Source organism: Brienomyrus brachyistius, chromosome 9, assembly GCF_023856365.1.
Source record: "Brienomyrus brachyistius isolate T26 chromosome 9, BBRACH_0.4, whole genome shotgun sequence".
Taxonomy (NCBI): Eukaryota; Metazoa; Chordata; class Actinopteri; order Osteoglossiformes; family Mormyridae; genus Brienomyrus; species Brienomyrus brachyistius.
Window position 1 is genome coordinate 19,088,253 of NC_064541.1, and position 24,482 is coordinate 19,112,734.

At 43.2% G+C, this 24,482-nt stretch overlaps 1 protein-coding gene across 2 annotated transcripts in view; it reads left to right on the top strand.

The window, feature by feature from the left end:
• The window catches only part of znf385d (zinc finger protein 385D), a 31,347-nt gene extending 11,342 nt beyond the window's left edge, over positions 1-20,005 (top strand). For both annotated transcript variants that reach the window (XM_049026785.1, XM_049026784.1), the window contains exons 3-9: positions 8,661-8,747; positions 10,818-10,928; positions 13,478-13,631; positions 17,159-17,404; positions 17,652-17,833; positions 18,395-18,487; positions 19,292-20,005. In XM_049026785.1, the coding sequence (XP_048882742.1) occupies positions 8,661-8,747; positions 10,818-10,928; positions 13,478-13,631; positions 17,159-17,404; positions 17,652-17,833; positions 18,395-18,487; positions 19,292-19,498 (1,080 nt within the window). In that variant the 3' untranslated portion in view covers positions 19,499-20,005. The remainder of the gene's footprint in view (positions 1-8,660; positions 8,748-10,817; positions 10,929-13,477; positions 13,632-17,158; positions 17,405-17,651; positions 17,834-18,394; positions 18,488-19,291) is intronic.
• The last annotated feature ends 4,477 nt before the right edge of the window (positions 20,006-24,482 follow it).

Here is a 24,482-nt window from a genome sequence, read left to right on the forward strand (position 1 = left end):
TTAGCTGTATAATATATTTGCCTTTATGATCTGTATATCTGTGGACGCCTTTTGTTATAAATGGAAATCCATACAAACCCTGTGGAATCATGTGGAATCAGTTTGCCATCACTCTGCTCAGCCTGTGATTTCCTCATTCATTCTGGACTTTATGCTCTTGTGTTGCCCAGATTTTGCCATACATTTGTCAACATCCTTCAGCGCTGGTTTGCGTCATTTCTGTACAAATGTTTTTGCTGTGTATTTATTTCAATACTCACTGTTTTCTAGTGCAGAACATAGTTATTGCGACAGTAGCTGCCACTGGCTGTTTTTATCTAGCAGGTCCTCTCTGACTGTATTCCTTCCCCAAATGTAAGATTTAACATCTCGGTGACAAAGTCCCATTTATTTAGCTTTCCTGCTACCGGGCGAGGGGGCGAGGAGGGGAAGATTGGCTGCAAGAGGTACATTATCCCTGGGCCCAGGGGTCTGTAGCTGATGTCGATGAGAAGTATGGAAGGCCTGCCTTTAAAGACCATTTCCCCTTAGAAACATCTGTCAGGCCACAGCCGGTGAATATGAATTCAGCCTACAGTCAGGAACGCGTAGCATTAGCGCCCAGTCGTAAGCCCGTCTCTCATCATCGGCTTGCAAATTTAGTGTAATTAGAAGCTAAAGCAGGAAGTCCAATTACATCTGCAGGTCAATTCACGGAGTTGTAGCATGTAAGTGCAGTGTGCCTTAAATCACTTCATATCAGATCCTAGTCATCTATTGTGTTTATTTTATTATAGATAACTTTTATTGTAGGTGGCTGCTGGTTGAATTAAAACAAGCGTATAACATTATATAAATGATGGTTCTGTGTTTGTGTACTTGCGGCCTTCCTCATCCTGCCCTTTTTCGTCTTGCTCACCATCGAAATGGACTGGATTTGTTTTCACAGCAGTTCCCAAGATGGCAGTCATAGATTGGCACCCTTAGAAGGATCTGAGAATTAGTCAGAGCCTCGTTCCTCTGTTCCGAGTGTCAGTGGTCTCTCCTCTGCTTGTTTAATTTCTGTATGTAGGGTTTCCATGGCGTTTGGAATGTGGATGTGCAACTGAGAGCTTTAAATAACAGATGGGATCCATAAATTGGGACGAAGAGTGATCTTTTTTTTTTTTGGGGTCCAGTCAAGTTACAGTGTGGAAGCGCCCCCATTTATATAGCTCTCAGTCTTATTGTTAAACCCAAAGTAATAAATGACTAAGTACCGGATGTTATTTCCAGTACAGCAGACATTTTTAAGGACCTTACAACACAGCATGATAGACATACATCAAAATTTGGAATTGACAACCGGCTTACTCAGATCCTGAAGAATTTCAGGCAATATAGTGAATCCCCAGTTAATACAGTGAGACTTGATATCTGCTACAGGTGAAGTTGGAGTTTTGGAGTAAGGAATGGGTATTAAACAACACCCAAATACCTGATTTTTTTTGTGTGTGTCAGCAATGATACAGGGGAAAGGGAACAGTTATTGGTTATTGGGTAGGACTGCATGAGTGTGTGGGCATCAATTTGAGAGAGAGAGAGAGAGAGAGAGAGAGAGATTATATTGTTAGTGATATAGCACAGATGAAGTGAATCAATGTCCTTACTACATAATTTTAACTTAGCCGACATGTCCCCCCCCACCTTACAGGGAATGCTGTTTAATTTGCCAATGATGAAATCAGCTTTTGCTTTCTTTTGTAAAACGTGGGCATTCAGTGTACTGTTCTCCTCAGAAATATCTGTGGAACGCTTGCACTTGAGGTTAAGTACAAACACCACTAGTGGTAAAGTTCTCTGTATCAGAATGGAGGAGTTGAGAAATCCTATTTCCCAACAGAGCGTTCTAGAAGCAAGAAAGTGCAGTTATCCAGATGCACTTTCACAAACCCGCCTGCATGCTTGTGATGAATTACGCTAACAGAATAGCGCAGATTTTTAGCATTGCCAGTGTTGTGCTCGTGTCATGGCGGGTCACAGATGCGAAGAAGAGTCGCATGGAAGCTGCACGCTTGAGGGAAACTGGCAAGTGTTTCGGTGGCTCATTAGATGAAACAAAGTCCTCAAAAAGGGGGGATGGCACCACGTCAAGAAGAGGACTTAAGCAGGATATGTGACGAAACAGGGAAGGCAGAGAGCAAAACGACGTAGAGAGTGGAGAGAGGGGCAGTTAGGGTTAGGGTGACACGGAGGACAGGCAGCAAAAGAGGGTCAAAGGTAAGGCTTCCCCTCCCCGCCGAAAAATATCGCCTGTCAAGTTTGAATAGCACATTTCTCTCTTGGAAACAATACAAATACCCGCTGTGTTTCCCAGTTAGTGCCATCAGCAGTGTGACCTACTGATTTCCCTTTAGTGCCGCTCTGCAGAGAAATCTTTAAAACTGTAAGACGTGAGAATGACACGTGGGCTTGGGGGGGGGGGGGGGATAGCGTCACTGAGGAATAACTGTATGGCTTGATTCTCAAAGCAGATGCCGGGGGAAAAAAAGAGCAGAAAGTCAGAGGCAATAAAATAAAAAAATAAATGAAAACATAAAAGTGTACGTGTTTGAATGTCTTTGTGATGGGTGAGGTATCCGTGGAAGGAATGCATGAGCTGGTTTTGCAGTGAAACCGCAATCAGGATTAACTTACTCTGCGATCACTGCGCTGGCACGCTCACTGCCAGTGTCGCCACTCTAACTCCGTGCCGGAATCATTCCCATCGCGCTTGTGCACTGTTAATGAATCTAACACATTCTTGTGAATTTCTGTGCATTTCTGCTCCTTTCCTATTGCATTTAGTCCTGGTTTTTTCTTGGCACACCCCAGCGGTGACGTGCTTCTCAATTTCCTCGATTATGAAATATTGTAATTAGAAATCTGTTTAAATCTAGGAGATGATTCTTAAAGCGCTTAAGTGAGAACCACCCCAGGCCCTTTAAAACAAATTTGAAAATTAGTTCCAGAACCTCGAATATCAGACAAAGAGAGAATTATTTCAGCTGTGAAAATAGTCAATTCTTATGGATATTATGTCGCAGACCTTGATGGCAAAAAGCCCTCTATTTGCTTATCTCTGCCAGCAAATTTCGGAGTGCTCTTCAAACTATGGAAATTCGGCGTGTCAGGAGGCACTCGTGAAATCCAGCTGTGATGTTTTATTTTCAGTGCCGTGCGTGGAGTGGAGTAAGTTTGGCATTGATCAAGCCGTGGAAAAAGGGGTTTTTCCAGGCAGCAACCTGAAACGTTTCAGAAGAACAGCAAACAACGGGAATTTAAAAAGCCGCAGAACCAGATACAGACCAAAGATCATCAAACCCTCATAAAAATTATATTTATTACAATAACATTTACATTTTTACAGATCATTCACTCCCAAAATTTCAAATGACAAAACTTCACCATGTCCTAATAGGACACATTGTCAGGATACTGCAGCTCTCCTCTCCCGGCTGTCATATAACCATCCAGAATACCACACACACTCTGTAGCTGCGGCATTTCGGCAGGATGCATGCAATTTCTGTGCCTGCGATCCATATATCTTTCAAGTCTTTACACATGCCTTCAATGGATTACGACATGAACAACCCTGCTATTTTTAAAGCCTGCTAAAGTTATCGGCCCTAGACCAGTGTAAATTGCAACTGTCGACTTTTAAAATCTGCCCCATATTTAAATGGCTTTCCTCATTAAAAATACACTTTGGTCCATCCTAAAATGAAATTCTTTGAAAAATGAAATTACCCATTGTGTCATATGCACCAAACCTAAACACACGGTTGCATAGAATTTGAAGAATTTCTTGGGCAGAGTTCATTAGATTCAGAGTAAATGGTGAGGTGTTAATTGGACGTGACATTGTACAGGCTGGCTGTTCCAGCTCAGGCTGGAAGCACAAACCGGTGGAATTTGGCAGGGATTGAATTTATGTGCTTCGTGTTGCTGTCTGTCCCAAGTTGATAATGGACAGCTGGACTGGTCCAGAATTAACGGTAAAGTGATATAAAATATTAGTTAAAAGGTGCCTGTAATTATAGAGGAAGAGTAACGAGACCACACTGCAGCCGTCCGAACAGCAGAGCTAAATCACTCGCGTTTTCACCCAACCATGATGTGAACGTTGTAGTCTGAGGAACGCATGACCGTGACAGTCAATCAGAATTCAGAAGAGCCGAGGGTCTTCGCTTCCCTCCTTCAGGGAAAAAAAACAGCTCACTGCATCTCACAATGTACATTTACATGGGTGTGTTTGGCTGTAACGGTCATGTGATGAGAAATGAAATTATCCTTTATTTGCTATTTGCAGAGGTACATTGGAATGTTTGGTCTTGCATATCCCATCGTGTTCTCATCTGAGAGACACACTCACACACGCACACACACACACACACACACACCGTACAGCTCAGAGCAAAGCCTGGGTAATTTATCCGGCAGTCCTGGAGCACTGTTGGGGGTTAAAGCCCTTTCTCAAGGGCCCAATGAAAATGTAGCTATTCTGCCAAAACCGGGGCTCAATCTGGCAAGTTTCTCATCACAGGTACAGAGGCGGCGGCATGGTGGTGCAGTGGTTAGCACTGGGGGCGGCATGGTGGTGCAGTGGTTAGCACTGGGGGCGGCATGGTGGTGCAGTGGTTAGCACTGGGGGCGGCATGGTGGTGCAGTGGTTAGCACTGGGGGCGGCATGGTGGTGCAGTGGTTAGCACTGGGGACGGCATGGTGGTGCAGTGGTTAGCACGGTGGCCTCACACCTCTGGGACCCGGGTTGGAGTCTCCGCCTGGGTCACATGTGTGTGGAGTTTGCATGTTCTCCCCATGTCGTCGTGGGGTTTCCTCTGGTTTCCCCCCACAGTCCAAAAACATGCTGAGGCTAATTGGAGTTACTAAATTGCCCATAGGTGTGCATGTGTGTGTGAATGGTGTGTGAGTGTGCCCTGCGATGGGCTGGCCCCCCATCCTGGGTTATTCCCTGCCTCGTGCCCATTGCTTCCGGGATAGGCTCCGGACCCCCCGCGACCCAGTAGGATAAGCGGTTTGGAAAATGGATGGATGGAGGTAGAGAGGCGTAGCCCCCTGAGGCACACACTGCCCCCTCATGGTCTTCCAGGAATGATACAGGGGGCCCAGCTGCATTTTTTTGGGGTCAGTTCCTATGGCGAGGTTTTTGAAGTATATACAAAAAAAAAAAAAAAATAGTACAGTAAGAGGTTAGTTACACCTGGGGGGCAAGTGAAGGGATTCTGTGGGCAAAGGGGCCATATGAAGGTCACAGATTCCACCAGAGCTAAAGGTCGCCCTGAGCTTTGTGGCGGTAAAGTGATCAGTAAATCCTGTGCTAGTGAATTTCACAACCCTGGATAAAGGGGTGAAAATTCATGGAGCTTTTTGGCTTAATGCCCCTCGGAGCCCCCAGAGTCGCCCCTGCTTACCCCCCAGCATGCAGTGCTGAATTCACACATCTTGCCGCCTGCTGGAGGCCGGGAGCTGAGTGCATCCTGGGAGCTTTTATTTATTTATTGAAAAGCTAATAAAACTTTATAAGTAGAACAATCATTTCGCAAAACACTTAATGAACGTCCTTGTATGCCCCAATTCCGACAAATTAAACACAAAGAGCAACATGCTTTTCTTTTACAGTGAGCGCTCTAAAGATTTATGCCGCTTGATCTCGCCCGTTAGACGGTGTTTGCAAGGGCATTTGGAAGAAGCAGCCTGGTCCCTGACAAACAGGGTGTGTTCTTCAATATAACAAGGTGCTGTCTAATAAAAGTAAAAAAGTACACGATCCCATAGAAGATCGTTTCCAGATTTCCCCCCATAACTTTTAATAAAATACTTTTGAAAGCCTACCATTAATAGAAGATTATTTCACAATATATTTTTTTTTATCTGTATAATTCATACTTCCAGTGACTCACAAAGCTCACGGTTTTAAAAAAGAAAAAGCCTTTTATCTTTGCATATTTAGTTAGGGTGGAACAAAATGTCATATTCAAGTATATTCTCACAAAGACTTCCAGTGTCTCTTAAGGGGAACATGGCGTCTGAATATATGACTGTTGAAACAGGTTATATAGTGAATTATAAAAGTTTCCTAGACCAGAACACCCACTGAGTGAGGTCATTTAAAAAATCTGTTACAAAGAAGTTTCCAGTAAGGTTTCATGCTACATTTATATATCGACCTTCAACAGAATTACACACTATAGTTTCTATGCTTGTTAACTAGGAGTTCAATTGACAGCTAGACTAATATACTTTAACTAAATAGAAATTACAAGTAAAAAGCCGAATGCAGTAACTCATTAATATTTTTTATTTCATCATACAGCATGCAACCAGTGACATAAAAAAATTATGTGTGTTTGTGTCTGTGTGTGTGTGTCTGTGTGTATGTCTGTGTGTGTGTGTCTGTGTGTGTTTGTGTCTCTGTGTGTCTGTGTGTGTGTGTCTGTGTGTGTGTGTGTGTGTGTGTGTCTGTACACTACCAGTCAAAAGTTTTTGCACACCACAGATTTTACTACTTTTCCATTTATTGCATAAACTGCAGATTTGTTATTCTTGTAAAGTATTGGAAAGTTGAGTGAACAACTATAAATGAAAATATGTCAAATAAAACAAGTTTCCTTTATAACATGGAAAGAGTATGTAACAGTGCATGTCTGACACCCTAGTAACTGGTTGTGTGGTGAAGGCGGAGTCACATTCTAGGCTGCCCTTTAACTCTCAATGCGCCAGTTAACTCTCTCATGCCATGAAAAGGAGCAGTGTTTCATTTTCTCTGCTGTTATAACTGCTTGAGGGGGTCACTTTCATTAATCAAAAATATGACATTTTCTTGCTAATAAAGCTACTCAAATGGTGAACATAGACTTTGATACATGATATTATACATATATCCATATACTGTATGTATATTCATGTATGTATACATGATTTCTGACTTTAAAATGCACTTTAACAGCCCAATGCATTAAGGTTTTCCCACCTTATTATTTAGTTACCAAGGCAACGATTTATTCATTTATTCAGCTGGGTATTTTACTGCAGCAGTGTGACCAGAGTACTTGAGGTTCAACAGGAGGGTCCCTTTCCAGGCCTTGATGTAGCGATGTGTGAGTCTTTAACATGACCCTCTTTCAATGCCCTGTGTAACATTTTTACGGATCATAAAAAGAACCTTTTTTTTAACCTTTTAAACATTTCATTGGAAGCTTCTGGCCTGATGTTTCTAAAGCGTTTCGCAAAACTGTATATTTTATTTATGAAGCACATTGAAAGTTATTTCATTTGCATGGATTTACAGAAGCTGGATGCCACCCCAGAACCGTTTATATTAAGTAGTTTGCTCCAGATCATGTTATTGGAGCGCAGCTTGGGAATTGAACTTGCAGCGATCGTAAATTTAAACCCCCTGCCACTAAATCAGTCACCATATCAAATGAAGGCGATTAGTTACCGACTATCTCCACTCTGGAAGTTCACCTTGGAAGCCTCTTCGTGCAGCCAGGTCATGTGACACCTCTAAATTGGCTATAGTGTGTGAGCATATGTCCGCGGGTATGGCTAGCATCCCATGCAGGGTGGATGAGGGGTTAGGGAAGACGGATGGATGGATAATTATCTTTTATTTAATTAAATGAGAAATCCTTCAGTGGAAGGGGTCCTGGGCAAATCATATCACATTTGCAAACTCGTCCTCTTTCCTTTGTCAATGTTTACATCCGTGTTCCAGCAGCTGTGCTGATTCAGGTCATTCATGGTTAAACTAATGATGCGGCTGAATTGTTTTCATAGCTACGGGCCGTTTCACCCGCGTCAGCTGCAAATTATTCAAATACTGCAATTATTTATGCCGCTGGGTCACCGAATGTTTGTATTTTATATGTCATCGTGCTGCAGTTTCACAGACTCCTTTACAATATGGGTCTTGCCGCTCCTTTGGGGTGATACAGAATTTTACAGTTCAACCTCTCACATATTCTCACGTATTTAAGAAAAAATTTTAAGCTGTCAGAGAGGCCACACACACGTGACAGAAAGGACAGAGACCGAGAAATCATGATATATTTCCTCTTATCTTTCTCATAGATAAAACATGGATTAATCACATTCCCTCAGAAACAGCAGAGCAGAAAAGACAGGAGAAGCGTCGTCTTCTGTTTACGCTTCGCACAGATCCACTCTGAAAACTGCATTAGTAAAAAACTGTAAAAACGGCGCATTAAAATAAAACAACCGTGCAGTGAATGCGAGGTCATGCACTCTAGTTAAACGTAACAATTTGCAAGTCAGTTTCACATAAGTACTAGAAAGATATTACCATGGATATTATCTATTAGGTTTAAAGTGGCTGACCAAGCAAATATTTGAATAGTGTTTTTAAATGTGTTATTACTGAGCAGTCAAAACTGTTATAATAATAATTAAATATGTATTTTCAATCATATCCAATCTGTAGCTTTATCTAGTTGATGTTCATAGTGAAGGAATCAAATAAATATGTATAGCATTGAAGGCCTTTAGTTTATAGGTCTGTAGGTTGGTCTCCACCCCCTGTACGTCTGGTCTGGATGAGTTACTGTGTTTCTGTCTCCGTTCGCGGTGCAGTAACAGAGTGTGACACCGCGCTCCCTTTGCCCCCTTCCTGCTAGAGTATAGCGGATCTCCCCCCGGCTGGACAAAGCCTCACGCTCAGCAAATGGAAGAGGGGACAGGCTGTCGGGCGGCTGAATTTGAGCGTGAGTACAAAGGGCTCCCAAAACCACATTTCTGAGGGGATCACTGCTCGTCACACTCGTGTGCACGTGTCCGAGCGTGTCTGCGACCATCTGGAGGACCTGTCGACTCTCCCGGGCTGCCTGTGTAATTGGGAAAAATATAGGTTTAAAGATTACTTTGGACAGGTCATTTATCCCACTCACACGCAGCAGACAGTGAATTTGACGTGCGTTAATGTTAGATTCAGACTTCAGGTTGGAGGAGTCTGTCCACATCGCTCAGTGTTCTGCCTTTCACGTCGTCATCAGTATCATCATGAGTTCATCTACAAATAAACTAACAATTTGCCACGTAGAAGTGCTACTTCCGTAGAGTGGATCTTTTCCGACACTACAAAGCTTCGGTTCTAACTAAGCACTTGGTAGAAAAAAAAGGAATTGGTTTTAAACAAAGCGATTGGATTCAAATTGTGTCTGATATGAGCCGCTCAAAAGTGCGCATGTATGAAAAGTCAGAGCTTCTCAGCTAACAGTTTAGCGAAAATAAATATGTCTTTTATAACAGCTGCAGAGATGGGAGAACAGTACGAGATCCTACACACGTGTTGCTGTGGAACATGGACTTTGGCAACATTTATTTTGTTAAGATTTCCATGCAAGGAAAATTCTCCTCAGAATTTGTTCTCAGGTCTAGCTGAGGACCATCTGAAGCCATTTGCATGGTAATTAGAAACTATTAGAGCTACATGCCTGTCTGTGCAGACTGTCATACAACCCCCCCTCTTTGTGCCCCCCTGCACACAGCCATGTGTTTTCCCCCGTTTCCATGGAGTTAAACAGGGCCGTGTTCCTCCCCCCACTCCACCCACCAACGACGTTGAGGTCCGATAAGGATGCTTTTAGATTAAAGGAATAGAGGCAAGCAGATGCTTATGTCAGCTCATCTACCAGAGAAATGGAATAAAATGCATCGAAAGTGAAAGAAATGACCCAATGGAGAGTTTAGATGGTCTGTCACCTCGACCTTTCGGTGAACATAGAAACACAACCGTCATTTGTACAAATGCTTCAGCACACAAACACACACACACACACACACACACATGTACGTACGCACACACTCACACACACACACTCACACACACACACACACATGCACGTACGCACACACACACACGCACACTCTCACACACACACACACACACATGCACACACACACACACACGCACACTCACCCACACACGCGCACACAGACATGCACACACTCACACACACACACATGCACGCACACACACACATGCACGCACACACACACACTCACACGCACACTCGCACACACACACACAGACACTCACTCATACACACACACACACACACATGCACGCACACTCACCCACACACACACTCACTCACACACTCACACACACACACAGACACTCACACACGCACACACACATACACGCACACACACATGCACGTACGCACACACATATACAGAGATAAGAGAGACGACAGTTAACATCATACAGTAAGACAATCCCAGGGAGCAGCGATCCCGGCTCAGACGGCTCTCTCCCTCACGCCCCTCTTGAATTGTGCAGCATGTAGAGCCCAGTGCACATAAATAAAGCTCCTGCCCTGATATTCTGCTGCAGCTGGTCCTCAAATGATGCCGATAAACAAAATAATGCTTCAGCCAAATAACCATCTGCGAAGCAGCTGATTAGCCACTTAGCAGAATCCACGTCAGACCCTCTGGACGCACAGAACCTTCAGGGATCTGCTGTGCATCCGCTACACCTTTTCCATCATTAAAATGTGCACATGACTTTGTTCAGGAGATTTTTTGTAGTTTTTAGGGCCGTCCTTGAGATCCAAACGTCCCGTTGCAGGTTAATCTGCTTGGCGATTCAACCGCAAGACTTTTCCAAATGCTTGAAAACGTGAAGCAAAGTGATTTTTAACGTGTCCTAAGGGCACCGGCCCGAGCCGGAGTGAATAGCCCCCCTGTGACTTACTGCCCCACCCCCCCAGGTGTGCACGGGGTGACACACTGCTGTACTTTAATTGGTCTCTCTTTCTCTTTTACAGCTGAACCAGACTCAAAAAGCTGCCGTAACTCACACTTTGGGAATCCCTCTACTCCCCCAAAAAAAGCATGTTGTTTCCTGCAGCGTGTGCAAGCTCAAATTTAACTCTGAGGTGAGTGCAAATATAGATGCTGTTTCTCAAGTTGCTTCTCAACCATATATTATGATCATATATCATTATCTGAATACGTTGCTTTCCTTAGTAACAAATTATTTCACAAATTGTAAATTACTCTTATTGGCTTTAGAAATGGTTCTGTTTGCTTTGGATGATTGTATGCAGGCCTAAAAGTCACTCTGTCTACCTTATCAGGACTGAGCAAACCAGAATAATTATAAAACATGCCGGGTTCTCTTAAGTTAAGCAGCTGCCTGTTCTGTAGTGGAAATTTATGCTGGTGCTGGGCTGATGTATTCCACCACGGAGCTGTCATCTCTCATGCACTGGGGATTATTTCACGATAATCTGCATTCATCAAAACCATCCGTCACAGCGGGTCAAGGCAGACCAGGGGATCTTTTCCATTTCCTTGGCCGAGATTTAGGGCGACTGTGACATCTTAATTTCCATCAGAAAGTAGTTTATTATAATTTTCTTCTTGAAATGCACTTCAATGCATAAAATTGCCTCCTAGAGGATGTTTATCCAAACATCTGGTTGGTATCACCTCAGTCTGCTTATCGATATCTGATTTACGACGAGGTCGTGCATCCCGCTGGAACTCAGTTGGACGGCTGTATGGATGTTAGGGGAATCCCATGAAATATGCATGTATCATAATGGCTAATAATCATAGTTTTAGTGAGTGGATTTCGGTACGTCCGTCTTTCGTATTAGTCATTTATGGCAAGCGATTCTTCCTGTCAAAATGAATCGGCAGCTGTAAAGAAGTATGGAAAGAAAAAAAGCTCTCGCTTATTATAAGTAATGAACTGTCCATTTCAAAGTCAGTTCAGCGAATGAACAATTGGAGTATGGGGGTCTTTTATCACTACAGTGGAGAACTCATTGATTTACTCACGATGTTTTACAGAAAATTCAATTTGGAGATTACAAGCTGACACTCATACATATTTCAATAGACTGGATTGTAAATATATCTGGAAAATAATGCATAGTAAAAATACCATTTCGGTTTTCCTCCCTGTAATGTCTTTATTACTGATGTTACTTTTGTGTATAATAATGCCTGACAGCAAAAGGGTAATAAGTAATTATTAAAAAAATCAATAATACTCCTTTTTTTTCCACCTGGTTAATGGCAGAAACACAGAAGAAACTCATTTCATTTTAAGCTTTAACTCAGAAAGTGACAAGTGCAGATTAGAAGTCGTCCTGCCGCTTTCTGCAGACCCCGAATGCAGCTGCAAGTGAGAAAATCGAAACTTTAATTGGTGATGTGAGCGTTCATCCTGATAGGCCTCGCTGGGCCTGCAGCGCCGCCAACCACCAATGAAGGCAAAGGTGCGGCGAACATCACAAATAAAGGTTTTTAGAAACACAGAAGCTGCTCATGGGAGTCTCAAGGCCTCCATTCTATACATATATCGTCGGGTTTTATTAAAATAAATGTGATATAAGTTACATACAGGGACAATTCTGGGATTTGATTGAACGGCCAGTAGGGTCACCATTTTCAATCTGAAAAAATAGCAGACGCCAACCCCCCCGGTCTCTGATAATCAAATTTGCCACCTGGAGGAGTGGGGGGTACAAATCAGCAAGTGGATTACATTTTTTTCCCCCAGGGGAGTGAGACAAAAAAATTGGGAAACTGAACCCACCCTAAATAGGATTTAGACTTGACTATAGTTATATAATATGAATACAAGCCATACAGCACACAGAATAAAAGTGCCTAATTATTTTTTTGTCGAGTTATCATGCATTCAGGTGTTTTCAGACGCTCTAGGCTGACAAAAAAGCTATTTGCAGTTTTCTGTCACGGCATTTGCCCCCCCCCCCCCCCCCCCACAATGCAGGAACTGCTGGAATGAAAACGGAGTCAGTGCGTAAAAGGGATTTCATTTGGTCGAGCTTGCATGTTCATGTAACCCTCGGTGTCTCGTGTGCGCAGCTCCTGCAAACAGTCAGCTAGACCTGAGAGTCACAGCTGAAGGGGCCCCATGTGTGTGACAGAGTAAAGCAGATTTTGCAGTACCATGGATATCAGCGCCTCAGGAATGTGTGATTACAGAGACACTTCGTGACTTCAGCAGCACATCTGTGACCTTCTCAAACAAAGCTAAATTAGTTTCTATCACACAGACGTTACAAAGACCTTAGAAGCTAACCATCATATTTTCAGTGTATAACTTGATATTTTCATTGCATAACTCCATCAAACCATCCACTATCCAAACCTGCTTGTCCTCTGCACTGTCCGGGCGGTCCGGAGCCAATTCCGGAAACTACCAATGCTATCATTGGCCTTCACGGATAATTCTGGAGTCCTTAAAGCAGATTAGACAACCACTAAACTAAGAAATCCTCCAGCTCGTTACTTAGAAACAGTCTCATTTCTAATGGCGCCATCGCTTACGAATAAATGCCACCAGCATTATTGTGGACACAGTTTTTGATGCATTTTTAAAGCAGGTCAGTGTGCTGTAAACTCTCGTTGCCTGTAGACTAATTCTGAATGCATGCTGCACTTGCAGAGCCAAGCTTCAGCTCACTACAACGGAATTAAGCATGCGAAGAGGCTGAAAGCACTGGGCGCGCTGAAATGCGAGCAAAACAATGTGATGGTCACCAAGGAATCCACAAAGGGCAGCCAGGCTACGCTGCCCCCTACAGGCCCTGAAACAACAGGTCAGGTTTTTTGGGGTTTTCCTACCGCAGATGTGCCCCTTTGTTACCCTTCCCCTCTCTCAGTTTGGCTGATTTTTTGCTCACACCTGCCATGGGTCTGTCTATCCAACCCAGATCACGTATCAGGTCGTCCCGGAGAGTGCGTCCTTTCACGTTCAGTTTCGCTTTGCCTGGACTTTACAGTGGATAAGGAAACTATGCTGATCCATTGAAAAGTTTTGACTTAAAGGTGACCTACATGCTCGCGAGCCAACGTTCAGATTTCAGGGGTAGAACCCATCACGAAAAAAGAGAACATTATGCTGGTTAAAGAGTTACAGAAGATTAGATGTCCGTGAACCAGCATGCTGTGTTTTTCACCCCAGGCCAGTTCAGTAGGAAACATCCCCAGCTAGGAGCCACTGAGGAAGAGATATGGTAGGATTGTCAGCTGTGTAGCTACAGCCATCCGAATAAGCAGAAACCGGCTCCGTGAGCCTCCGACATCAATCCCGCTAAAACGGTGAAAGACCACATAACATGAAAATGACATTGCAAAGAGAACTGATTTTGCAAATAAACAATTTAATTGCATTTTTATGTTCGTGACAAAAAAAAGACAGTTTCCATTATAGGAAAAAATATTAATTAAAATCCTTAATTGCTTTCATGTTGCATGGCATTGCATTATTGCAGTGTCATTTACAAAGAAACAGTTGGCAATAGAAAAAGGGCAGTGGGTTTGTTTATCAACATCAGCATTTTGGAAGGAGAACTAAGGAGATTTATACACTTGGAATATAAAAGGATGAAACTAATAAAATAACAACAAAAGCATAACTTCAGAGAGCTGAATCACTGTCTAATTTTCACAGTAGCGATACATCGTTGAACTTAATTATTTGGATAAAAGTGCTAAATTTTCTAATGCTGATAAGAGACTAGGAAAGTCCTGGGGACTTTGATTACATGGTAGAAAAAGAGGTAGAAAGTATGGAAGAGTTTTATAAAAGGATTCTTTTCTGATCCTGACTTTTATCAGAAGAAAGTGGTGAACCATGTCTGAAGGGAGAGACGGGAGGAAAAGAGTCTGCTGCAGTGAAACATCTAATCACAAAGTGCTGTTAGCTGAACAGGAAACAGGTCTCCCCAGTTCTGTGGAGAGATACCGCAGACAGTTGGAGACGGGTCTCCTTATATTGTCATTAACACCTTATTGTGTCTGTAGATTGGAAGGGATGCTAATGTGTGGCTCCTTATAGAAGCAGGACAGTGATACTAAAGCAAAAGAGTCTTGCAAGATACAGTATGTCTGGGAAATGAGGAGCAGGATTGCTTGGAACATTCGTGCATCATGCTGGTTGTTCTTTGGCATGTTTCACCTCTCTGATTGCCTCTGATTGCTTTGCGTTGCCATTTATTAGCAGGTATGTCAAGGTGAGTGGCTCCTACAAATTGCAAAAATAGGTAGCAAATTTCTTCCGTGTTGCTCTTAGTCAGGATTCCTATTCGATGTGCTGCACAGCTTCCCAGAATCAGCATTCCACATCCCTTCACTGCGAATCCCAAAACAATGAATAATCGTATCACAAAAATAATAATTGCTTGAGATAACGAACGTCACAATTCATTAATGATGAACGGACATCATCAGTAAGTGATCAGTAAGTAGCTAAGACTTTCTGGTTAATTAATACTTAAGTAATAACACACTACGTTGTTCATGCCAAGTAAAGTATCACTTAATGCATTTGTCTGTATTTTGGCAACCTTTTTCACCATATAGTAAAAGGCCTCGAAGCAATGAAGTAATACATGTCAAATTTTAGATTCCTGAAAATAACCCCCACTTGCTTTGATGACAACATTGCAGACTATTTGCATTCTTTCAACCAGCTTCCAGATGTAGCTGTAATGCTCCTCCAACAGTCCCGAAGGTATTTCCACAAGTTCTGGGCTCAAGTTGCCTATCATGCTCTTATTCTTCAATACAACTCTAACTCTTTCCTTGTTCACAATAATACAGATAATAATACAAGATAATACAGTAACTACATAACCTCCAGGTGTGCTTAGACTTCTTATCTTGTTGAAAATGATTGAATGATTTTCAACAGGTGTGTCCAAACATTTCACTGGTTACATACCACTGTAGTATACCACTTATATTCGCTGTTATATACTTTGTAAATAAACCAACAATCAAAAAAATGAGCAAAAAGTGTCTCCTTGTGGACTGACGGAATTCTCTACCCAATCTGATGAAATTTTACACTTGAGAGAAAGACCCAGAAATTGCTTACAGTGCGGTTGCTGTCCTTCCATGGTTAGCGACTCTAATTGCCCACCTGCTGGACATTCAGCATCATGCTGCCCCAAGATAAAAATTGTCGTTAGAGTTTGTTCAGCCGCTTAGGATATTCAGCAGAGCGGAGCAGCACCCAGACCACTGGGACTGTGTGCTTGGCATTCAGATGTCGTGCAGAAAACTGTGGCATATGGAGGATGACGCTGAAACTCAAACCATCACAGTTTTGACCAGGAGCTAAAGAACAAAGCATCTTCCTTTCTTTACACAACAAGCATGCATTGGCTCGGCAGTCACTGAAATATACCAAATATATGCAATGACATTTGGGTTGCGTGACGCATTGTATACAGGGGAAATATATCAGGTTACGGAATTCAGATAAAATGTGGCAAACCCAAGAAATCATAAGCTCTTATGTTTATGGTGATTTTAACAGTCAAAGGTGAGACTGAGAAAATCACCCCCCCCCCCCCAAAAAAAAAGGCCCCTCCTGTCAGGTGCCGGACACTGCAACAAAGAGGCAATCTGTGATTACAGCTAATCACAGCATGCAAATCTGTCAAGCGACTGGGTTCATTTGCACTGTAATGAGATGCTGTCATAGAGGACATTAATATGGGAATGGATTATTCTGGGGTGAGTTTTTATTTTTTCTAATCCGTTTGACACACTGCAAGATTTGGTTTATTGTCGATCAATTATGAGGGCTTAACGACTTTCATGTAAGTACGAATATCCAGATATAAGATTTGCATGCATCGATTTCAAATATATATAAATCTCACCTTCTCATTTGAAAATACTGCCCCCACTCCAACACCCTGGCAAATATTTTAACGAAATTCTAGAATAGCATTGCTTTATAAAATCAAAATACTGTATATTGTGGTATAATGTAAGAGGTGTGAGGGTACTGGAAATTATACACCACTCTAGCTCAGGGTGGAGGGGGCGGTGTTGTGCGAGCAGGATTTGTTGTCTGGGGAGTGGTGGTAAGGCTAAAATTTGCCGACTGGATTGGGCAAGGTCTTGGTGGTAAAACTTCTTGCTAACTAATTACACTGCTGCAGAAAAGCAGAGGAACAGATTTCCCGGACATTGGGCATCATTCGTGGGTGTCAAGGATCTGAGGTCGGTTTGTGGGAGACTCTTGGAACTTCCAGGAGAGGAGGAGTGCTGAGCATAGCCGACTTGGCATGGCTTCGATCTTGTGCAAATGATCTTCTTCTGTCCACAGGCAGCCTAGCTGGGGTGGCGTCTCTGCCATCCTCACCCTCGAGCGTGAGGGAGTCGGCGTCGCTCCATGACGTCCCTGAAAAGCCAGAGGCCCCCGTGGTAGAGGGAAGACACGGGTCGCCTGAAAGTGACTCCTCTGGAGAGCCAGGGGAGGAGACGGAGGAGGAGAAGGCCAGACGCCTCCTCTACTGCTCCCTCTGCAAGGTGGCTGTGAACTCCGCATCACAGCTGGAAGCCCACAACGTCGGTGAGGAGCCTCGCGATCTCCGTCCGGACGCCAGGCCCAGTCTCTTACGAAAACGAACCCAAATAACACAAAGACCTAAAATAAACCCCCACTCTTCAGACTGCTATAAATCCTTCAATGTTTTTCCTCTCAGGTGCAATAAATCTGCACTCTATTACACACCACATGAACACATTGTCAAAAGCAGATGGTGTCATATATTGATATAATTTAATAGCTGTTGTTAATGGCTGCCTTCCATGGTCAGGTGCCAAGCACAAAACGATGCTCGAAGCCAGGACTGGAAACGGAACCATTAAGTCTTTCCCGAGGCCAGGGGTCAAGGGCAAACTGAGCCAGGCCACCAAAGCATGTACAGGCCTACAGAACAGAATGTTCCACTGTGAGACGTGTGACGTGCACGTGAATTCAGAAACGCAGCTCAAACAGGTGACTAGAGTTCATTCTGTGTAGGGGGGGGGGGGGGGGGGGGCACTGAATCCCATATAACAGTCAATATTTTGCTTGGCTTACCTGCTGATTTAAATCAAATTTCCTTCCTAGATGTTTTCATATTCCAGCACTTCCTGTATATATCCTCAGCATTATATATGTATTTATAAAATGCCACAGGATGTACAATAATGGATATACAACATAGCTATTTGTATGTATTCATAACAATGATGTCATAATATAACAATTGTAATATGAATTTCATAACCTATGAACAAGGTTCATGGGAGTTATACTTGTTTACTTATTCTGAGGGCAGAATAAAAAAATGATTGGTTCAGGGAGATAACCAGTCTGATTGTAGAGGAGGCAGGTGCGTGCAACTAGAGGAGGCGAGTCCAACCAATCAGACGTCTTGGTCCCACATCCTCTGGTTGCTTGGACCCACCTCCTCTACAATCTGATTGGATATCTCCCTGAACCAATCATTCATTCTGCGTTTTGCATAAACGGGGTGACTTTTATGATTCAGCTTAGATTCTGTTTCTTCTCCAGCATATCAGCAGCAGGCGACACAAAGACCGAGCGGCAGGCAAACCTCCAAAACCAAAATACAATCCCTACAGTAAAGCACAGAAAGGCCAGACCGTGAGTCCTCCTGCCGGACATCACCGCGACCACGACGTGTGACGTATCGGCGTTCCTCTTATTATCATCATTGGGCGCCATTAGCTCAGTGCCCTTGTTCCCCTTTTAACTTGCACCTTCTCAGTCATTGTGGCCTTCTAATGATGCTCTGCTTCTTCATGTAATGTCTTGGAAATGAAATAGCTTTAGTCTGGTCATTAGGAATTTGACAATAGTATGTAAATATTACTAACCACAGTAAAACATTCCCTTAATCTATACAGAGCTGACTCCTTTCTTTTGATTAGGATATAATATTGGCTTCAATTACATACATGAAAAATGTGGGCTTCATATTTCATGACAGAAGGAGGAATGTGTATGAAGTCCCCGCAGAGCATCCCCCCACCATAGTGTGACGAGAGGAGAATTAGCAGCCCAATGGCTCTACAAACATTCTCAGTACCGTAAAGTCACAGGGATGGACATAATCTCATTGTATATGGCACCTTACAACTTAGACTTACACTTACACTACAATTTACATCACAATTACATTATAATTTCAATTCACAATTACAATTTGCATTAGAATTCAAATTTACATTACAATTACAATTCACACCAGAATTCCAATTTACATTACAATTACAATTCACACTAGAATTCAAATTTACATTACAATTATAATTTATTTTACAAACTCTGAATCACTTGTGACAACAATGGCCTTAGACAAACAAACTAACTTGATAAACTTAGATAGCATATGCAAGACATCCGGTGCTGTGGTCCTTTGTTTGGTGAGACCGTCTCTCTCTTTAGGTGAACTTAGGCTTGAAGAAGGGCCTGGACCAGCCTCTCCCAGCCTGCCTGCTACCAAGCCCCCTGGCACCCGTGGCCCCCCACTTCCCCCTCCGTTCAAGCCCCGCCGCCTTGTTCCAGACTCCGCCTCTCCCAGCCCCACTGCTCCGCCCGGCCCCCGGACCCATCCGGACCCCTTCCTCACCTGTGCTGTTCGCTCCTTACTGACTGGCTGCCCCCCACCTGGAATCGGGACTTTCCGTGATGCTGTCGCAGGGGAACATGGACCCGTTTGGGGTCTTGTTCTCCCCCCACCTACTGGCCCAAAGGGACCCTCTGTCGCTCTCACACCTGGGAAGTCTTCTTCCACCTGATTGCATTTGCGACTTCAGCTCCTGCCTTACGGTTCACTGCAGTAAATTAAACGGAAAACCAGGGAATTATGCAGTTTATCTTTGGCTGTATTAATGACTAAGGAGGGCACTAAGGGGAGAGATTAGATTCGGTATCAAAAAGAAACCTCACTTTTTATAACGTCGACATTGGCAGTTCTGTGTGTCCCACATAACGTACTAGAGCTAAAGATCCAGCACTAAAGACTCATAATAAAGGAAAGAGACTGAAAGAATGTATCACTGTATTGATCCCACTTTATCTCCCAAATGTAACATCAGAAATAAAATAGAAACTCCAAATAAGGGGCACTGTCCAACAATAAACTCATCATTAAAAATCTTGTTGAGTCTGTGACGACTGAAAGAACTGAAATTAAGATTATCCATATTCTACATTATTGCCTTGACCAGTTTAACAAAAAGTGATTAAGCCTCTGATGATATATAAGAAACATTTGAACGGTCTGTGGGCAGCATGGTGGTGCAGTGGTTCGCACTGTTGCCTCACACCTCTGGGACCCGGGTTTGAGTCTCCGCCTGGGTTACATGTGTGCGGAGTTTGCATGTTCTCCCCATGTCGTCGTGGGGTTTCCTCCAGGTACTCCGGTTTCCCCCCACAGTCCAAAAACATGCGGAGGCTAATTGGAGTTGCTAAATTGCCCGTAGGTGTGCATGTGTGAGTGACTGGCGTGTGAGGTGTGCCCTGTGATGGGCTGCCCCCCCGCGACCCAGTAGGGTAAGCGGTTTGGAAAATGGATGGATGGATGGATGGATGAACTGTGTTTTTAGCACTTTCAAGCACAGTCACCTAGTATAGGCTCGTTAGTTACATTTTTCTAACTAAATTATACGAAGAAGAATCACCCTCTGTGCTCCCTAAGCCTGACCCCCCCCCCCCCCAACCCCAGCACTATGCACCACCTAACTTCATGGGTTCATTTTTTCCACCGCTGGGGAAGTGGACATATTTCTCTTGTACTGACACCATTCTGCTCACGTTTGTTTCAAGTGTATGATGAAGCCCAAATGCAATTTCCATCCAAGGTAAATTCACAGCCAGCAACAGAACAGAACGTCGTAACGCCAATTCCAGTGAGATCTGCAGTGTAAGCTGCAGTTAGCTGCCTTTCATGATTGAAGTCGACTTCCTTTCCAGGCCAATATATTGTTTACAGTCCAGAGGTTATGCAAAGTATAGTTACTTTGGGAGTGCAAACACACACACACACACACACACACATACACACACACACACACACACATGCACACGCACGCACACGCACACACACACACACACACACACAGAGTACAGTGCTGTGCAAAGGATTAGCAGCATTACAAAACGTGGACTGGATCTGCACGATTGCTGTGAAAAGACGAAAACTAAGTGATGGCAAGACAGAGCACAGTCCCTTCTAACCAGGTCCTACTGCAGCCATATGAATAAGCAGTGTTCAGTTAGTGGGTTTCCTTGGTACTTAGACCAGCAGTCATTTAGCTGACTTACATAAACCAAAAGTCCACAACCACAAAAAAACTTCTTATTTATGTCTATCCTTGTCAGGGGGGCTGGTAAAGATTTTGGGCCCCATGGAAGCGAATCGTATTGGGTCCCCAACCCAGACCAGTCCAAACAAGTTCCAGTTTAACTTTCCCCGCCTTTACGGCACCCCTGGTGCTTGTGTTTGTATGTGTGTGTGAAAATGCTGTCAGATCGTGTTGTCTTGATGCATCAGGTGTTATAACATTATATACCCATTTACATATAGCAACAGAATCATGCATGTGCTTTCAAAGTTGTGTAATGTTTTAATTTAATATCTTTTAGTTAATTCCAATCATGAAGTCAATTCAAAAGTGAAATTCTTTAGTTTTTTCTAACTTTAGATGTTATCGACGGTTACTTAGGAATTCACTGTCATCTGCTGTTTTTTCTTACCGTTTTGGCCCATCACGGAAATGCAGTGACTTAAGTGATATCAGATTGTTATCACTGAACCATATCCGATCCACTGTGTGCAACACTAAGGCTTTCCAGCAGTATAGGGAAGTTGGTAAAGTGAGATATTCAGAGACATGACTGAAATGTTATTATTTGAGGTGCATGAGGCTGGTAGCGTGAGATTATGTCTGGTTTCCTTGAGGCCGTGAAATGCAGGCCCACACCGTTACTGCTGTGGAGTATAAGTAAGACCTGGCAGTGCTGTTTTTGGACTCTCATAGAGCAGTTACACTCATACAACCCCCCCCCCAACACACACTTTTGTTCACCTGCTCTACTATCTCTCCTTTCGGTTTTGTGTTGTCTCAGCTTGCAACTAATCTTAAATGTCCTGACATACGAAATGTGTGTCCAAAAAGTCAGTGTGACTAATTCATATCTCTGTTGTTATTCCAAAACCAGTATAGCCTGCGGTTACTGGGGAAAATTAAATTGTTTCGGACGCCGTCATCAGCCCTTCTTGGTCTGATTAATTTGGCGGAAGAGTCTTGAACAGTGTGAGATGTCTTGCATTACAGTTCAGAGAAAGTTTAATCACTTTCACATGCGGTCATGAAATTGTACGAGTTGCCATAACACCTATCTTACTCTACCTCTACAGACAGTTTATATTCAATGTAAATTTAAAGGAAGAAACTTTATCTCATCAAATCACTCTTTGAGCTTCAAAACGATACTTTGTTCTTCCTTCCCCAGAAGACCTCAAGATTCAAACACAATCTTGAGGTTGCATCCCTTATGTTGGCCACTTACATCCTGTCCAACTAGTACTCAGACTCAAACGTTAATGTCTCCTAGTTTATGTTTTGGTCGTCCCTAGAATATGACTGCAACGCTTCAGTACAAATATGAAAAACAAGCTGTCAGTTCAGTCGTAACACACAATCGATGGGAAAAATGTCTAGCAGCAAAACAGGAGCCAGTATTTTGATCTGGAAGAAAAAGTCAGTGCTGGAAATGTATGTACATGTACAGTCATTTAGGCAGCAGTGTATTCAGCTCTGCCACACTGCAAAAAATGTTCAGGAATGGTTTGAGGAACATGAAAAAGAGTTCAGGGTGTGGACTTGGCCTCCAAATTCCCCAGATCCCAATATAATCAAGCATCTGTGGGATGTGCTGGACAAACAAGTCCGATCCATGGAGGCCCCACCTCGCAACTTACAGGACTTAAAGGATCTGCTGCTAATGTCTTGGTGCCAGATACCGCAGGACACCTTCAGAGGTCATGTGGAGTCCATGCGTAGACGGGTCAGAGCTGTTTTGGCAACATGGAGGGGGACCTACACAATTTTAGGCAGGTTAAGGCCGGTCGGCATATACAGCTATAGTCAGAGACACTTGTAATTCCACATCTAGGTTTTCCATCTACAAATATCACTCGTATCTTCTCCTGTATGTCATGACCTGGCGCGGGGAGAGCGGCGATCGTGTGGGTGCGGCAAGCAAGTAGCAGGCAAACAGGCAAATCCGGGGCAAAACTAAGGATTTAATCAGGGAACCAGAACAGGAGAACATCGCACACCGACTAACATCAATGACAGCCAAAGGACTCAGGTAAGACACGGACTGAAATACACAGGACTGATTGAAAATAATCCGACACAGCTGGGTACGATCGGGAAAGAACACGTGGGTAAGCAGGGGGCGTGGCACACATGAGGAGCCGACGAGCCGGGCATGACACTGTACACCTTCAATTTTAATTAAAGAGTGCTGTGAATTGCTGTCATTCACTTTCCGCTGTGATCAGCTCACCTGCACCCCCGAGTCAGACTTTATAGCTGCTTCCATGATGTTTCCAATGTAGACAAAATGAGAGGATAAGAGATAATACTGCCACAGCCAGTTCCTCCCTTTCAACCAATCAGTTTGCTGTAAGCTACGCCAGACAGGCCAGTAATAATCCACCATCTGCTGATATACTGTAGATAACATAATGTCACATACTGTAGATAATATAGACATAATCTTCTTTGTTTCTTTTTCCACAAACAACGTGAGCGATACTGGACTGATTAAAGGACACAGGTAGCAGGTTCCTTTTAATAAAAGACACTGTTATGTGGAGATACTGGTCCACGGACGGCAAAGGGCAAAGCCGGGTATGAGGATTAAATAAATACAGAATGAGGACACATGCAGAGCCAGGAGAAGAACCTGAATCCAGAACCGGGGAGGTAAAAGGCCTCAGCAGAATCCACTTTACTGAGGTCCTGCTTCACCTGTAATCTCAGGCTATGTCACTTATATGTGTGAAAGAACCAATTTTTATTTTTTTTACAAGTAGCACTTGACTTTTACAGCCAAAATACCTGTCACGAAAGAAATAATATTTTATGTCACCGATGTATTTATTTTTATTTTATTTTTGGGTGGTGAAAAGACATTTTTAAGACATTTTTTAACTCAGAGTTATAGCCTGGCATGTGACATTTACGAGGCTAAAGACAAAATGTATTCACAATAAATTTATAGGTCAACTTTATAGTGGTTTCCAACTCATGATATTTTCAAAGGCTACATTATCCATGCTTAGAAAGCGTTTCAGTTCTCTTCAAATAAATAAGAACTATATTTGAATTTGGGAGTCACACACACTCGCCGGCCACTTTATTAGGTACACCTGATAAACTGCTTGTAGCAGCAGATACATAATCGGCCAACCATATGTTAGCAGCACAATGTATAAAATCATGCAGATACTGTACAGGTCACACCCAGTTTATATTCATATCAAACACCAGAATGGGGAAGAAAGGGGATTTAAGTGACTTTGAACACTGCTTGGTTGCTGGTGCCAGACGGACTGGCT